Source organism: Miniopterus natalensis, chromosome 2 (assembly GCF_054644295.1).
Source record: "Miniopterus natalensis isolate mMinNat1 chromosome 2, mMinNat1.hap1, whole genome shotgun sequence".
In the NCBI taxonomy this organism is placed as follows: domain Eukaryota; kingdom Metazoa; phylum Chordata; class Mammalia; order Chiroptera; family Miniopteridae; genus Miniopterus; species Miniopterus natalensis.
The window spans coordinates 151,771,891-151,790,524 of record NC_142082.1 but is presented as its reverse complement, the minus strand read 5'-3'; the positions used below and the strand labels follow the sequence as shown (position 1 = coordinate 151,790,524).

Sequence of the window (18,634 nt, the reverse complement as noted above, 5' to 3'; positions counted from 1 at the left end):
GGGAAGCAACCAATCAATGTTTCTCTCTCACATAGATGTTTCTCTCTCTCCCTCTCCCTTTCTCTCTCTCCAAAATTAATAAAAAATATTTTAAAAAAATTCATCCATATACCTCTTCTCCAGACCTCCTAGTCCACAATCTTCCAAACTCTGTCCCTCTGGGTCCTCTATATACATAAGGTATATAATTTTCCTATAATTTACACAATTAAACTATACAGTTTACTTATTGATCAGGTCTGTTGTAAGTTGATTTTTCTTATTTCAACCAGTGGTTGTCAAACTTAGCGTGCACCAGAAGAGCTTGTTAAAACACAGATTACTGGAGTTTCTGATTCCTTAGGTCGGGTAGGGCTTGAGAATTTTCATTTTTAAGAAGTTTTCATGTGCTGTTGATGCTGCTGGTTCTAGACCACACTTTGATGACCTTTGTTATCAATATGTTCACTACTTCAAACAGTCATTATTATTGCTTTCTCCCTAGAATTAATGTCACTCAATTTAAATATTACTATATATTAATATTCAACATCATATTAGAAAGGCAGATTTATTTATACTTTATTGGAAATAAATTTATGAATACATAGTATTTTGCATTTAAAGTAAATGTTGCTGTGATTTTTTTTAAAGGAATATAAGTATGAACAGTCTCCCCAGACTTTAATAATAGGAGTGGTTTATTTTTTTAAAGTACTATATAGAAACCATAAGATGAGTAATTTAACAGCTATGCTCCATATGCAAAAAACATTTTTACTAGTCTAAACTTACAGCTTGCTCACTTGATTTTATTAAGAAGAAAAAATTATAGAAAAATATTTCACCAAAGATAGGTAAATATTTAGTGCATCGTTTTATTATTTCTAACAGTTTATAGATGAAATTTTAAATTCTCTGGGTTTATAACACTTTGAACTTGCCTTCTAATGTCACCATAAATCTTATGACTGAGACACTGGTCAATAACTCATTAGGAGTATATGCTAAAATTGTTCTCTTTGATTTAAAAAAAAAAAAAACTGTTTAATTTTGTTTGCTTAAAATCGACTTATTTTAAGCTAGTCATATGGACCCCAGCCATATGTTACTTTATAATTGTGATTAATCTAAAATATCATTACTTAGATTTATATTCTCAATTCATTAATGAAAGAGGATTAGTGATGAATAAAGTGTTTCAATATGTTAGCAGTAATAAAATAATATGTATCATGAATATCTGAATAGAACTGACCTTATATTTGTGTTATGACTGATTCTTTTCAAAAAGCAGCTCTGGCTCACTGAAAAATTCGTATTTCAAAAGCCCACTAATCTAATTGTTTCTGGAGAATGTGAGCTTTACTGAAAGTGTATACAAGTTGGATACAGGGGAAATTAAATAATGAAGTCCTACCAAGGAATCAAAGATATCTCACACATACTTTTATTAAATGGTGGATGGAAACATATTGTATCTCTCTATTTAACTGGATAAAATGTTAAATAGGTAAAGCGAAAAGGTAATTATCGAGAGTTTTAAGGCAAAACTCTGAAGGATTTTTAAAAATATGAAACTCCAACAGAATATTCTTATGAACTCTCCCCCGCCCCCACGCTGAGAGTTCATTTGGCTAATACTGATTCTTAATATATATTTTATAATATTTCTTTGGCCTTGGCCCACAGGCTCACTGCAGACATTTCTCAGTTTTGGCCATTTTGTTGCCTAAGATACTAATTGAAATTCAGGGCAGGGAAAAATACATCACTGGCCCTTGTCTATCTATGAAAGGCCTTCTTATTAGACTTCATTTGCTATAAAAGCTTCCTTTCTCTGCAAACCAAGAGGGACCCTATGTGGGAAGTGTGGTCAGCGGGGCCTCCAGGACAGCACAGTCACCGGTCACTCACCAGCCAGAAGCCACCACGCTGTCAACAGTGCAGCCCTGGCTGGGGAGCCCCGAGCAGGTGCCAAGAGAAGCCACTCCCGCTCTCCAGAATTCTTTCCCAGGCCTGGGGGAGGGAGCCATCCTCTGCGCCTCCAAGGAGGTAAAGCTTGTTCTTGTCCCCCAAACACTCCGTTTTCTCCCTGAATTAGTGTCCTTCCTTTGAGCCAAATCAGACTGTCCTCGGAGCTTGAGGCTATGTACGACCCTTCGCTCTGTGTTCCTAGGACTCCCTGCCTCCTCCTGAGTTCGAGGCCCAGAACATGAGGAATTCATTTTGATGAGAACTCCTCATATTCTCCGTGTTTATTTATTTTTTTCCTTTCAGTCGGTTTTCTTTGGCTTTCTGCCCAAGTGTCTAAGTCAGGGAGTCTTCATGATACACAGTAGCTCAGCTCAGACTTAGGGATCTGGGGAGCCTGGGTCAAAACTTAGAGCTATTATTTTCTACCTCTGCTCCCTACCCCAATTCCCTTAATCTCTCTGGGCCTCAGTTTACTCACTATTGTAGCAAAATATATAGTACAAGTTCTTTTTATTGAACTACCTGTACTGTATGTTTAATTACCAAGTACCAATGCATATTAGTTAATATATGGCTGAATCATAACGTTCTTTTGCTGAGAATATTCTTTCGTATGTCTGATAAGTCATGTGACTGTGGTTAAAACAAGTTTTATTAAGACTAAGTAATCAAGGTTTCCCACTTCCAAGGCACTATAATTGATGGAAAATATCACTTTGAGTGATTGTAAAGTTAGTAATGACAACAAAGCAATTGTTTTTGTAGAAAAGAAAGAAAAAAACCACAGACTTAGAATCTATTTATGTTCACCTGCCAAGAAGGAAAAATGTTATGGAATATATTTATATATACATACACAGGTATGTATATCTTTCAAATATAAACTGGATTTCTGCTAAGAGAGTAGTATTCAGACATTTCTGTTCATCTCGCCTTAGAGTACTTTCTTTGGTTTTAGAAGTCCATCTGCAAAGATACAGTTCATAGAAAAATATTCTATTCCAAATGTTTCTTACTGCTACAGAGTATGTGAAGAAAATGCCTCAGAAAATTGTCTTAGGAAGGCACAAACTTTTTGATGAAATTTGCACCCCTGACACTGTTTCACTTCAGGGCTAATGTGTATAATCTGCCATCTCCTGACTGAGCAGCTCAGTGTCATCTGAGTTCGCAAGATGTGAGGGAGGGAGGCTGCGCCTTCTGTTCTGTCTTCCTGGACAGCTGCTGGAATTCATGAAGACTGCACTCCACTTTCCTGGCCTTGGTTTCTGGTTTTGTTTGCTTTTACTGAAGCTGCAGCAGTTCCTCTGGGTCAGGCCATTGAAGGCACACAGGATACCAAAGGGTATAGTCATATAAGGCTGCAGGGGGGGCAGAAAACGTCTCCCTACCTCCCTTCTAGGTTCTTTGGCTGGTCTAATAATTAAGTTCACATAAGATTAACAGGGAGAAACAAATTTCATACATAGGGGAGCCCCATAAAAAACGAGACTCCCCAGAACTCAGGTAATTGAAGCTTATGAGCTATGGAGAAGTGGGTAGGGATCTGGGGCTTCAAAGAGGAGAGAGACAATCCACAGGGAGGTGAGAAGAGCAGAGGTCTGGTGAACATGTTTGCCCTGCCACGCAGGTACTTGCTGATATAAAAAGTCATCTCCGGTAATAGCTCTCACCTTGGTATAGGCCCCGTAGCTGAACCCTTTAGACAGCGAAGGGGAGGTAAAGGCTCCTCCTGAGTGTGCTAGGCCTGGATTGTCTTCAGCTTGAAATAACCCACATGCCGGGGGCGCGTCCTGGGGTGGTGTACTCTGCTCCGCCTCAGCTTTCATAAACTGAGGGATGTGCTGCAGCCGGAGAAAGAAACCAGGCGGCGGGGAGACGTCTCAGGTTGCCCGGCTCAGCGCGGGGCCCCCTCCTCATCTGGCGATACGTGCTTAGGGTTCAGGCTGGGAGCCACTGAGATGCACGCAAGATGCCAGTTTTGGGGGAAGCCAAGACGCAAGTTTACAAAAAAGTCTTGTGTACCCTGCTGTTCATATAGCTAAATTCGACTGTAATCTAAGAAGCCAAGTACCAATCATCAGCCTATGCATTTCCTACAAATAATGTAAACTAGTAGAGTGTGTGCCATGGAGTTTCAGGCTTTAAACAGCACATTGTAAGTCACCAGTTTGTCCCTTTCAACCTTGTGATGGCCCAGGGTCAGTCACAGGTGTCCATGGGTCCCTGGAGATGAGCATAGAGCTACCTCTGAGTGCAAGTGAACTGCAAGCTCACCCCTGTCCTTTGCTAATATTGTTTGCCTCTCACCTGGACCTTATAACTTTTAAATTTCACTACCTAGGTCTTCCCCTATATCTCAGATTATCACTCCTGTCGCATCAAAATTCTTTTCTCTAGGTGATTCCAAACTTCAGTTTCCTCTTATTTCAAGGCAAAAGGAAAAGCTGATACCAAGAAGACCTAGGTCAGGAGAGTTCTTTTGGAAACTTGAATGTAGATGTAAGAAATAGAAAAATGCCCACCTTTAATAATTACTTAAAAGGTACATCTTTGATTTCTGAGAGTTTTAATATAATTGTTGAAATTGGAATGCCAGTGAATTTAAGACAGCTGAATACTTCAGAGTTTGTAACTTAGATTGTAATAAGCATATATTAACCATGTTCATTTTCATGTGGGAATAAGTTGGCTCTTTAGATAATGTTTGAAAATAAGATATAAAGGAACTCTGGAAGTATATAAAAGATGTTAAGAACAGTGAGTGGGGGGTGGAAACTAGGCTGATGTGAGAAAAGATGGGAGTGATGTTTGATAGCTCATTACAATTTATAACATGCTTTTAGAAATACTTTCTTGTTTATTTCTGACAACTATAGAGTTGAACTGAAAAGATGTTTTTCTGCTTTTAGAGGTAAGAACACTGAAAGTACCAGGAATTCTTGTGGTAGAAGCCAGTGTTCGAATCAGGTCCATGTCCAGAACTGTGTTTACTCTACCACCCACCTCTTTATAAAACAGTTGCCTCTCTGAAGCTGTTATTTTTGATACTATTCCATATATCAGAGCCTTCATTTGATTAACGATGTTCACTGTTATTTTGAGCTTTCTCCTCTATTACCAATGTTTGGGCTAAACTTTGTTTCTTGGATAATTACAGGTGTTTTATAGCAGCAAAAATAAACAGCCAGGTCAGACCTGCCAGATACCCTGTAAAAACCAATCAGTCAGGCTCTACTATACACATGTACCTAAAGTATCGGCAAAATAATGTCTTTAGTAACCTTCAGTCTCTTCAGGGGTTAACTCGTACATTTCAAAGCAAGTTATAAATTATATTAATTCCCCCCTTTCTCTTCATCCTGTTCATCCTAATGGGACTCATCTTGCATTTTGTGATCTTCAATCCCTTCTCCTTTCTCATTGCTTTAATTTTTTTTCTTTCAGTGTTTACTTCATTTAAAAAAAGTTACTTTAATGTGCACTATTACTTCCATTTTTGTTCACTTCTTTTCCTTTTATGATGTCTCCTCAATACAAATCTATATATAGTGTTTTTGCACAGTGATGGGAACCACAATTACTTATCATAATCAGTGATTTTTGAGACTGTTAATGCTGTTTCTCTCTTGGGTGAGATCATTCTTTAAAGCCAGGTCACAATAAGGTCTGTGAAGCTGAGGTGAAAGGATATTTGCTAGAGATCAAATTATTTCTGGAATATTTGTGAACCCAGCTTTCATGTTTATTGCACAATGTAGACTTTAAATCTATTTTGCGTATTACCTAAATTTCCCCTTTCCATTTAATAAGTTATAGTAATTGTGTGATTAGGGCACCATGTATATTCATAGTTATAAGGTGATACTATCAGAAAACTGTCATACTATCATTATAATGTTTTGCATCTTTAAATTAACAAATGAGATATTTTAAAAAGAAAAATCAAGCAAGTTAAAAAACATTAAGCAAGCCAGCCGGGCGTGGCTCAGCGGCTGAGTATTGACCTGGGATCCTGGAGATCCTGGTTTTATTCCTGGTCAGGGCACATGCCAGGGTTGCGGGTTCGATCCCCAGTCGGGGGCGTGCAAGAGGCAGCCGATCAATGACTCTCTCATCATTGATATTTCTCTCTCTCTCTCCCTCTCCTTTCCTCTCTCTGAAATAAAGATATATATACATACACACACACACACTATATATATATATATAGAGAGAGAGAGAGAGAGAGAGAGAGAGAGAGCAAGAAGCAACTCTAGACTATTTTGGGAAATAATCTTGGTTTCCTGACTTCAAGCTTGATTACAGAAAAGAGAAAAATTCCAGTATTTTATATCTGCAAAAGCTCATTCCAGAACAAATCAGTGTATTCACGTTATAACACCAGGTTACAAAGCCACATTTTTATTGATAAAATATAACCTGCAGCCCATTGAGTGAAATTTAAATGGTCATGCTTGTGAAACATAATATCATAATTACGGGATCCGGTGTATGCTGGATAAATGCCAGCACAATGCAGTACTTTGCTGATAATAGTGTGAAATGTTTCTTGCTTCAGTAAAGCTGTCTGTAGACTTCAAAAAGCAAAGATATTTTGTCAGCAGTAACCAAACAGCGTAAAGTCTTACAGTCTCCAAAGACCACATATTATATGATTCCGTGTATATGAAATGTCCAGTATAGGCAAATTAGAAAATAGATTAGTGATTGCCTAGGGCCAGAGGGAATGAGAGCATGGGGAAGGGGGCAATAGCTAAAAGATATAAAAAATTTTTTCGAAATGTTAAAAGTGTTCTGAAATTAATTATGCTGATGGTCACAACCCTGACTATATTAAAAGCCATTGAAATGTACACTTTAAACTAGTGAATCATAGGTATGTGAATTATATCTTGATAATGTTGATACCAAAAAAATGTTACACAAAAAGCTTTCCTGTTAAACACGTTTTACCCAACTAAGATGCAATGTAAATGTTTTTTAAACTCATTTTTTACTTATAATAATATCTGTATTTTAATATTCTTTATTCAAATAAAAGAAGGAAAAAGTACAAATCACGGTATAAGAAAATCAGCCATGTATTATTTATTTCTTGCCATTTATTTCAAATGTGTACGTACAAGAAAAGGGCTGATTATATGTTGCTGTCAAGATTTTGCTAATGGTGTGTTTGAAACGAGGCATTGAAATGTGAACTGCTTGCGAAATGGACTGGTCCCTGACTTCTAATGGAGGCAGCTATCCCATGGGAAAGACGCCCGCCGCTGTATTGCTTCAAATTCAGTCTAGGGTAGTTAACCCTTCATGGTGCAACATTTTTCAGAGCAAGATTTGCATGTACCTTGTAAGAATTAAAGTCTTGGTTTATTGGTTTTATTATAGCTTTAATACTCTTGTATAGTCACTTGCTCACTGCCAATCAGGACCTGGTCGTCCTGTCTCACCCCTTTTTTACATCTCTACTCCTCTGCTTTAATTTTATGACATTATTTAAATCTGATGGTCAGTTCAGCCCTGGACAGTTGGAAGGGATCTGGAGTTGGGCTGTAGGAGCTTGCTGGTTTACCTCACCGCCTGAGCAGATACTATCGTGTTCTGTTGTCTCTGAGGAACATTTTCTAATGATTTGGATTGTTCAGAAGACTCCTTTAAAATGGCAAAGGTCTTGTGGTCAAATAAATTTAGCACACGCTGCATACCATGTCTTGCTCTGACCGGGACCTAGGTATGTATGTGCCCTGATCAGGAATTGAACCAGCAACCTTTAGGTGCATAAGAAGACATCCAACCAACCTGAGCCACACTGGCCAGGGCCCAACTTATGTTTGAGTGACTCCTAGTTACCCTACTTCAGAACTCACTTTGGAAAATGCTGTCCCAAAGTCATAATTCTCTCTTCCTTTATTACTTTTACCTAGCCATGGCAAATCTCTTTATATTTCTTTTTTCTTGCTGAGCATGTTTGTTTTAAGCCATACTTCACACTTGCCCCGTGTGTTTTTCTAGTGATTACCCAGCTATTAAGTCTGGATTGTATTTGGAGATGCTGACTACGTGGTGCTCTGGATAAATGTTTTTTTTGTGTGTGTGTTTTTTAAAAATATATCTTCATTGATTTCAGAGAGAGGAAGGGAGAGGGAGAGATAGAAATGTCAATGATGAGTCATTGATTGGCTGCCTCCTGCACACCCCCAACTGGGGATTGAGCCGGAAACCCGGGCATGTGCCCTGACCAGTAATCGAACCTCTATCTTCTGGATCTTAGGTCGATACTCAACTGCTGAGCCACGCCTGGCCGGGATGGATAAATGTTTTCTTCACTGATACCTCTAAAGAACTGTGAAGCCCACAGTGCTGCCTGACAGAGCAGTAGGCCTCGCCTTATTGTGATTCTATCTCTCTGTGCCCTTCAGCTTGTTAACTGCTGAAGGTCAGGCATTCCAGTGAGAGAATTCCTGGTGGGGGAGGGACAAGGGGAATTATTGTCCACTCCTCTCTTCAACAAGAGAAGTGTTAATTTTTGGCCTAATGAAGGAAAATAACGTTAGGGTCTTGAACTTCCAAAATGCCCTGCCAGTGGAGCCTTTCTGGGAGAGTAGTGAGGAAGCTGTACCGCATTCCCCATCCTTTCCTCTCTCCAACTTTCTCCGCTTGGACCAGAGCAGATCCACAGATTCCTGGTTTGACTATCCAAATTAATATTACTTATAATTATTTATAGGGACATCATTAACCCTCACATTCACTTCGTTGGAAAATTTCTCTTTTTCTTACAACTCTCTCCAGGCACTTTTATCCTTATGTAGGCCATTGTTTTTTTTACTGTATTCTTTCTGTTTATTATCACATCAATCAATGACCAAGTCCTGTTCATTCTGAGATGCTCCTCAATATTCCTCATCTTCTTTTGCCGTGGGCTGTGGGGGCAGCTACTTAGCTTGTTCTCTGTGGCTCTTTCTTCTGATTGCTTCCCCACCCCCCTGCTGCCCTTGATGGAGTCTCTTGCCAAAATGTAGGTCTAATCACATGGCTGCTTCACCTAAAAGACTTTTCTGGTTCCCCAAATTCCTTTGTTTCACATAGAATTTCCTGCAAAATCTGTCTCAAGTTCCTTTGTTCCAGCCACATGAGGCTGCATATTTCCTAAACCACAGCTGAGTTAAGAACTTTGAAGGTTCCAAGCACTGAAAACATTTTGTTCCCTCCCACTGTCTCATAGGTTAACAATACCCATCTGTAATTTATCATTTTATTGTATGAAATCATACCAAACTTGGGCATAAGCTGAAAATAATTAGCAACTTTCTAGATTTTTCTGAATTTCTATCAGTGCTCCGGCTTCACTGGTGCCTTAAGGAAATGCTCAGTCTGACTGCTGGGTATTTTAGCACTGCCCTCAACACAGATATGACTCTGCTTTTGTTCAAAAGCTGACCTCTGGCTGGAAAGTCTGTTCTCCTCTTCATCCATTCAGTTAACTCTACTTGCCCTTCAAGGTTCTGCTCAATGTAACTCCCTTTATAAAGCTTTCCCTGCCTCTCCCAGGAGTATTGATTGCTCAGCCTTTTGGTGTGAACCTTTGCAGCAGCACTTCTTCTGCTATGATAAATTATCTGTGTGTCTCGCATCCCTGCTCTCTTCCCCATGTATTGTCATCAGATCCTCACAATGACTATATAATATTAAGTATTAGGATCCCCATTTTTACAGATGAGTGAACTGGAATGTCTGTCACCTACCTCACACAAGCTATTATTAAGATCTAATGTGACAGCGAATGTAATTAATTTATAAAAGACAAAGAGCCATATAGCTGGAAAGCATTATTTTTTATACATTACTCTGGTGTATGGTAATAAATGTTTATATTTTCTTCTTGACAATAGTAGAGGGAATTTATTATTCCCACAGAGAGAAACCCTTTTAATGTTAATGAAAATAAAATTTTAAGAATGCTGCTATGCTCAGGTGCAGTGAAAATAATGAGGATAGTCTATCCCATTCATTTCAGGTTAACCCCCTCTCCCCTGCTCAGGGCTCTGGAGCTGAAAGGAAAGGCTGACACTGTCCTTGGTGGTGCCATTTTCTCTAATGCTTCATTTTTCTCACTCTCAATATTCTTGATGGGATTTTTTTAGTAGAGTTCAGCACCATCTTATCCCAGGAAGAAAAAAAATTGTGGGAGATAAATGTCTGACGAGTGGTGCAAAAAACAACAGTAGCAATCTTTGAAGTTTATTGTGGAAATAAAGAATATTGCCCATAGAATGTAGTCTTTGCCAGTTCAAAACAAGGATTTCTAGCAAAATAAATAAGACCAGCTTTCTTTCTGTGAGTCTTATGTGTGTTTTATTGCTAGCAAGCCTTTCAACATAACCAGTTTCCCAGCCAAGCTTCTCCTTAATCAGCATCTGGAGTTTTCATTAGCTATCTAAGGAGTTATTTGTTAGTGATCCTCATTAGTTTTGCAGTGGTCTGAAAATTATCTTGACATTTACTATCTTACTATATGAGATTTTATGGCTAGTTCTCAGTGTGTACGAGCTAGGCTTCTGGTCATTACATTTTTTACAATATATACACATTTTACAGAGTCTCTTGTATCTTTACATTTTCTTTATAATTTTATATAAATAACTGGCATTCAGCTTATCAGGTTGCCTCATATCTTTATACATATAAATAAGGAAAACTATATATATATATACACACACACACACACATATATATATACATATATATGTCACTCATGGTAGATGACAGTCATGGTAGATCTGTTGAGAAGTAGAAAGGTTTCATGTTTCTGCAAAATAAAAATTTTTAAATACTTTTCTAAATTGGCTTTATTGCCAAACTCTGCCATTTTTTATTGTACACTTTTGAGCACGCATGCTCAAAGTATTGTCCAGAGAGCAGGAACTAAAGTGATGTTTCTGCCTGCAAGTACTAGCCTAGTGAGGAAGAATTAAATCTTGTTACCTCAGAGATTTAGGCATGTTTATTGTAGTCTTCTCCCTTTGTTCCCCACTCCAAAAAATGCAAGAAAAAAGCCACCACCTGTGCAATAATATTCTTTAAAAAATTTTGTGTTTAACCATTTGTATTACTGTTTTGTAACTCATTCTGTGTCATGAGGGCCCCAAATGAGCCTGAAGTTAGAATACACCGATGAACAATACAGTAAGGTTTATTATATTCAGATGAAAGAGGAAGCGTAATACATGTAAAAAGTGTACAATGTAAGCAAATAACCAGTTTCAAGTAATGATCAGTGCTATTCTTTCAGCAGTTATTTTTTGAGAACCTGCACAATGCTAGATGCTGATCTATAAAATAAATCATAGGGTAGTGAGTAAAGGGGAGGTGCCGTCTTGTATTAGCTATTGAGGGAAGGCCTGTCTGAGGAGATGGCATTGGAACTGAGACCTAAATGACAAGTAGAGGCAGAAGAGTTTCCTCACCCGGGCGCTGGGAGTCTATGGGTAGAATTCAGGATGGGAAACTTGGATGGGAAAAAGAATTACATCTCTATTTTCACTAAGTTCAAACTGAAATTGTTACAGTCATGCGCCGCATGACAACGTTTTGGTCAATGATGGACCACAATGTGACAGTGATTCTATAAGATTAGAATAGAGCTTAAAAATTCCTATTACCTTCCTGCTCGGGGGGCTCGGTTGGAGTGTTGTCCTGTACACCAAAAGGTTGCAGGTTTGATCCCAGTTGGGGCACATATGTGAGGTAATCATTTGATATTTCTCTCTCATACTGATGTTTCTCTCTCTCTCTCCCCCTACTTCTCTCTAAGATCAATTTTAAAAAACATATCCTCGGGTGAAGATTTTTTTCTTTTTTTTTTTTTCTTCTTTAATTTATCTTTATTGTTGAGAGTATTACAGGTATCCCATTTTCCCCCCCAATTGATCCCTTCCACTTCGCTCCCACCCCCTTCCCAGGCTTTCACCCCGTTATTAACTGTCCATGGGTTATGCATATAACTTCTTTGGTTAATCTCTTCCCACCCTCCACCCCCCTTCCCTCTTTCCTCTGAAATATGATCATCTGTTGCATGCGTCAGTGTCTCTGGATCTATTTAGTTCGTCAGATTCTTTTGTTCATTAGCTGCTTCTTAAAGAAGACCCTTCAACTATTCCTGTAGTGCTGGTCTGGTGGTGATGAACTCCTTTAGCTTTTTCTTATCTGTGAAGCTCTTTATTTCACCTTCAATTCTAAATGATAGCTTTGCTGGGTAAAGCAATCTTGGTTGTTTTTCATCACTTTGAACATTTCTTGCCACTCCCTTCTGGCCTGTAAGATTTCTATTAAGAAATCAGCTGACAGTCATATGGGTGCTCCCTTGTAGGTAACTAATTGCTTTTCTCTTGCTGCTTTTAAGATTCTCTCTTTGTCTTTAACCTTTGGCATTTTAATTATGATGTGTCTTGGTGTGGGCCTCTTTGGGTTCCTCTTGTTTGGGACCCTCTGTGCTTCCTGGACTTGTAAGTCTATTTCTTTCCCAGGTACGGGAAGTTTTCTGTAATTATTTTTCCAAATAGGTTTTCAACTTCTTGGTCTCTGTCTTCCCCTTCTGGCACCCCAATAATATGAATGTTGGGCCTCTTAAAGTTGTCCCAGAGACTCCTTATACTATTTTCATATTTCTGGATTCTTTGTTTTTTTTGCTCTTCTGGTTGGGTGTTTTTTGTTTCCTCATGTTCCAAATTGCTGATTTGATTCTCAGCATTCTCTACTCTACTGTTGATTCCCTGTAAATTATTCTTCATTTCAGTTCCTGTAGCCTTCATTTCAAATTGGTACTTTATTATGTTATCAATTTTCTCAGTTATTTCCCTAATAATATACTTAAACATCCTTATAAACAAAATTCTGAACTCTGTATCTGTTAGCTTGCTTGGATCTATTTCATTTAGTTCCTCTTCTAGAGATTTCTTCTGTTCTTTCCTTTGTGACATGTTTCTTTGCCTCCACATTTTGGCTGCTTCCAGGTGTGTGTTTGTATGCATTAGGTAGAGCTGCTATGTCTTCTGGAATTTGTAGAGTGGCTTTGTGTAGTAGGTGTCCTGTAGGGTCCAGTGGCTTGGACTCCCCAGTCACCTGAGCTGGGCCTTGTAGGTGCTCCCCTGTGTGGGCTGTGTGCACTGTCCTGTTGTAGTTGAGCCTTGGTTACTGTTGGTGTCCCTGAGAGGAATTGACCCCCAGGCCAATCAGCTGTGAGGACCAGCTGCAACTACAGCCAAAGAGCTGCTGTGCTGGAGACACCCCTATGGAGCAGGATTTACTTCAGTGGGGCTTTGGTATTCACCAAGTGCACCCCTTGAGGGTCACTCGTGGATGTGGTAGGGTTGTAATCCATCGTGGTCGAGTCTGACCACCAGGTGCACTGTCTCTGGGGCCTCCCAGGAGGTGCAAAGTCAGCCTGTGCCAGTGCCTTGCCCAGGGCCACCCAGCATGAGCTACCCAGCAAACCGTAGTTGGTTGCTACTTGTGCTGGGCTTGGCTGTGTCCAGGAGAGGCCAAGCTCTGAGCCAATGCAGCTGCCACTAGTGCCAGGCCTGGGGCCGCTCATCAAGCCTTATGGGGCCTGCTGCTGCTTGTTTGAGAGATTTTAGGAAAGTCCTAAGCATGAGGCTGGAGAGGCCACTTGCACAGAAAAGCCCCTGGAGGAGCTGCAGGTGGGGAGGGGCGGGGCCAAAGGTGTGAGTCAGGTGCTTGAGATTCAAACATGGCGCCTGCCTGCCGTCTGTGTGTGGGGAGGACTCGCCTAAGGAGCCATGGCCTCTGCCAGCCCTTCTGCCTGGGAGGAAGCCGTCTCTCCAGCTCTCACCCCAATTTCAGGCAGGTTAGTTCCTCCCCGAGTGTCCCAGGTCCTTTCAGGCTGCTGCCCGGCGCTGGGCTCAGAGGGAGCGTCTGAGTGAGTCCGTGCCGGGCCCTTTAGGAGGAGCTGCTGGGGCTCCCGCAGCCTCCGCGACCCTCAGAGACAGTCCCTGCTGGTTTCACAGCCCGGAGTTGTGGGGACGTCTCTTCCCAGCCCTGGAGCCCTGGGCTGGGGGCTGCTGTGAGGCTGGGACCCCTCGCTCCTCGGGAAACCCCCACCGCCGAGATTCCCTCCCGGGTTTAACCCGCGGCACCGGGAGTGGGCCCGAGGCCGTGTCTCCGGATTCAGCCCCGATCCGCCCGCGTCTCCGCCCCTCCTCCCGGTCTCGGTGCTCCTTCAGTTCCCTGGTTGTGGGGCTTCTGTTCAGCCGGATCTCAGGAGGCTCTGAGTGATGGTGGTTCTGTATTTTAGTTGTCATTTTGATGTGGTTGCGGGAGGTGGCGGGTGCAGCTGTTACCTACGTGCCATCTTGTTTCTCCCCTCGGGTGAAGATTTTTTAAAAATTCCTATCGTCTAGTGACATCAGAGCTATTCTAACATAGTAGGACAACACATTATTTACGTGTTTGTGGTGATGCCGGTATAAACAAACCTACTGGGCTGCCAGTCATATAAAAGTCTGACACATACAATTATGTACAGTACATAATACTTGATAATAAACGACTGTTACTGGTTTATGTGTTTGCTATAATGTACTTCTAATCATTATTTTAGAGCTCACTCTTTCCACTTATATAAAAAGTTTGCTGTGAGACAGCACGCCATGTTACGCCGCAGCAGCACACCGTCTTGTAACTTCCTTTGTAAAGTACATCCTGTGTTTACTGCGTCTCTTGGTTGAAACGTCTTCTCCTGTGTTTGATTTACTCTTGAGTTGTTTTGCGCAGAGCAGTAGGCTGTGCCGTGCAGCCTCGGTGTGCAGCAGGCTGGACCGTCTAGGGTTGTGTCAGTGCCCCCTGTGATGTTCGCGCAACGAGGAAATGGCCTGAAGACGCATTTCTCAGAATGTGCCACCATCGTTAAGTGGCACATGAGTATTTTTAACTACCCAGACTTACCTACACTTCGTCATATCTAGAGTAAGAAAGTTTTGTATTGACGGTTTATTGTACTGTTTCAGAACAATGAAATGGTGGAGCTGCAGAGAATTCGGATGAAGGATGAAATACGAGAGTATAAATTCCGAGAGGCCCGCCTCCTTCAGGACTACACGGAGCTAGAAGAAGAAAACATCACGTTGCAGAAACTTGTGTCCACACTGAAGCAGAACCAGGTGAGGTTTAAGAAGTTATTTGGTTACACTCCAGATGGGCCACATCTTCTGACCACTAGGTTAAATCTTCTCTATTTCTCAGCTAGGAACCTGTCAAAATTTCCCTTAATTTTCCTACAATAATTATGTGCTGAAACTTCCCAAGGATTCTATTTTAGCTAAGATTTAGAAGGCAAAATCCAGAAGTAGTATACTAGGGTAAATTAAGAAAAATTTTAGTTTATACTTTAGCTTTATGTTAATTTATTACGTAGTCATATGTATTGTAATAAGTCATATGTATTGTAATAACTTAACCTGACAACTTATTAAAAGCCCAGATCTATAAACTTGTTTTGTACTACAAGCTTAAGGTCTCCCAGCAAACCTCTCTTTCTCTAAATTGCATTTGTATCATGTAAGGAAAGGGATTATGAAATATAAATCAATAAAAATAAAATCATGAGAAAAAGAAATGCCTGATTTCTTTTTTCAGCTGTAACCTGACTAAAAAGATTGCATATGTACATTTAAATACTTTTTTTTTGTAGTGAAGCTTAGCTTAATTGCTTAATTTTTCTGATTTGCATTTTGGTTTATTAGAGTTGTTAGTTATAGCATTCTCGAATCTATAATTTTAGAAGAATTTATTTATGAATACAACTTTATCAAGTAATTAAGCAAAGGTAGATTGTATGTTCAAGATCTTTTCAAGGTGCTTCCTCAACCACGACCCTACTGTGGCCTAAACACTATTATAACCTCCCATATCAGGTCAGCACACTATGTGCCAGGCGCTGTGCTAGGCTAGAAAGATATAAAATCCACAGGGCAGGATTCTTGCCCTTAGTAGACTGAAAGGCCAGCCCAGATGATATGCTTCTACTTATGTTTTCTGCTCAAGTTGGTAGCTCGATCCCAAACTATTACTGGTTTTGATAGATACAGGTGTTAAGAGAAGAAAGGAAATATCTAAAAGAAGAAAAACAATCTAGGTATTGATACAATTGAAATTTGACTTTTGATCATTGCCATTTCCCCCCATCTTTGGAATGTGGGAGAACAAGATGTCTTCTAAGGAGTGCAGAGGGGGGCTTCAAACCTTGAGAAAAGGGTTACAGGATATCACCATGGGATCTTACCTCATCGCCTCCCCCTTAAGCCTGGATCACTGCGTGTGAGTGGAGGGCTCTCAGTACCATGGGCATTCCAGCTCTTGAATTCACTGGGATCATTGAGCTCGCAGTGGAGAAAATTAAAAATAATTTTTTAAAAATTATACTTCTTTCCCTGGCTGCTTCGGCTCAGTGTTTAGAGCATCAGCCTGCTGACTAAAGGGTCCCGGGTTCGATTCCGGCCAAGGGCACGTACCTCGGTTGCAGGCTCGATCCCCAGCCCGGTCAGGGCAAGTGCAGGAGGCAACCAATTGATGTGTCTCTCTCACATCAATGTCCCCCCCCCCCCCCCACTCTCTCTGAAAAGCAATGGGAAAAATATCCTCGGGTGGGGATTAAAAAAAAATTATGCTTCTCAGAAACTTCTTAAAATAAAACAATTTTTTTTTGTGGTTTGTTTTTTTGGTCTCTGATGAAGTATGTAGAGTACTTGAAGCAAATATACTTGAAGCGCAGGCATTTAAAGTGGCCATTACTCGTCATTCCTAAAAGTCCTCCCTGCCTTCTGCGTAGGCAGGAGCTCGGCCAGACAGCCTCGCTGTGGGATCTCCCCACTCACGGGGGAGACTCGTTTACTCAGGAGGTTAATTCAGGCCAGTATTAGGTATTCTTGAAAGGCTGCCAAGGTATCCCGTGTGTACTCAACCCAGATGCTGCTTCTGTGGGAATTTGTACGAGCCAACTTCTGTTTACGGTTTACCTGCCCTTCCACCCGTAATTGGAACATGGGAACCAAATGCTTCACTCAGAAGTCTGAAAAAAAAAAAAAAGGAAAATGTATATATCTCTTTAGTTGTATTTTCTAGACGCAATATGATAGTTTCCCAATTAAGTGTCTAGTTAATGAATTTTAAATCGTTTCCCATACAAAGGGCCATTCTGGCTCATTCCCTGGCAAATGGGTACACTGTCGTGTCCCAGTTCTCTCCCAATTAAGAAAAGGCTGGTTTGTTTTTCTCCTACTGTTGGCCGTGATTCACACGGTTAGCCTCTATTATAAACTCTCTTTATAATTAATGAAATAGTAAATATAACAATTTATACCACAGATTTTTTTCAAGCAGATGATGATGGTTGGCTTTCAGTCTCAAAATTCGTCTAATGTTGCTTTAAACTGAAGCTCCCTGTGCAAAGTACCCTCTCCAGCCTGTTTGATGTTTGTCTCCGCAGCAAAGCTGTTAGCATTGTAAAATACTTAGTTCAAAGAACTAGAAGATTCTTTGCTTCTGAAGTTCCATTTTCCTTATTATTTTCTAAATAATTGTTGTTTAAATAGCACTTTTTGCTTCCTTTATAGTTTCTATATATTGGTTTATTTTCCATCTCCCTCTACTACGATATAGCACCTAGAAGAGAGCCTGACCCATAGAACGCATTAAATAAATACTTGTTGAAAGAATGAATAAATTGTTTTAAAATTTCTCTTACATTCATTCTTCAACTTAGAGAGGAAACTAAAATTTAAGGTAATTATTATTTACCAAACCACTTTTTATATGTGGTCCTAAATATGAAATACAGGGAACATCAAAGAGTTGACTGAAAGCTCTAGCCACATCGCCCTGTGTGCTGCTTTGGTTTTGTGTCCAACATGAAATCAGGTCCAACCTTACAAATGCATTTTTCACCTTTATGCTTTTTAAAACAAAGAGAGAGATCAAGTCAACTGTCAGTTCCCCGACAGACCACCTGAAAAATCCACCAGTGAAGCAAAACTGTTTGTTAGACTTCTTACATAAGAAACAACCTTGACAGGACCTTAGTAATGTCTCAGGATGGGAGATTTAGGGAAGGGTGTTCATAGGATTTTAGGATCTGGACTGAGTTTTGCCTCGTGGCAGACTGGTTGGGATAGACTGAGTTTGACATAATAGCTTTGAGTTGGGGAGATACAACAAAGTGAGCATCTTTTTTTACTTTTTCAAAAATAAATATGTCTTTATTGATTTCAGAGAGAGGAAGGGAGGGGGGGAGAGAGAGAGAGAGAGAAACATCAATGATGAGAGATCATTGATCGGCTGCCTCCTGCACAGCCCCTACTGGGGAGCGAGCCCACAACCTGGGCATGTGCCCTGACCAGGAATCGAACCTTGAACTCTTGGATCACAGGTCGATGCTCAATCTCTGAGCCATGCTGGCTGGGCAAAAGTGAGCATCTTGACATGAGTCTTGAGGAAGCAGTTTAGTTGGGTCTCATCTTCCAGGAGCGAATATTCCCTGTAAGCAGCTAAGTTTTTTATGCCTAGTCCCAGTATTGGTACTGGGGACGAGGGATAGGAAAATTTGCCTGGTTGCAGTATTACTTAACATAGGGTAGGAATTTATGTTAGTTTTAAGTTTTAGAGA

The 18,634-nt window shown here is 40.3% G+C and overlaps 1 protein-coding gene across 1 annotated transcript in view; it reads left to right on the top strand.

Moving 5' to 3' along the window:
• BICD1 (BICD cargo adaptor 1) overlaps positions 1–18,634 on the top strand; it is a 140,454-nt gene that overhangs the window by 101,065 nt on the left and 20,755 nt on the right. The window contains exon 3 of the mRNA XM_016201434.2: positions 14,982–15,134. Coding sequence (XP_016056920.2) covers positions 14,982–15,134 — 153 coding nt within the window. The remainder of the gene's footprint in view (positions 1–14,981; positions 15,135–18,634) is intronic.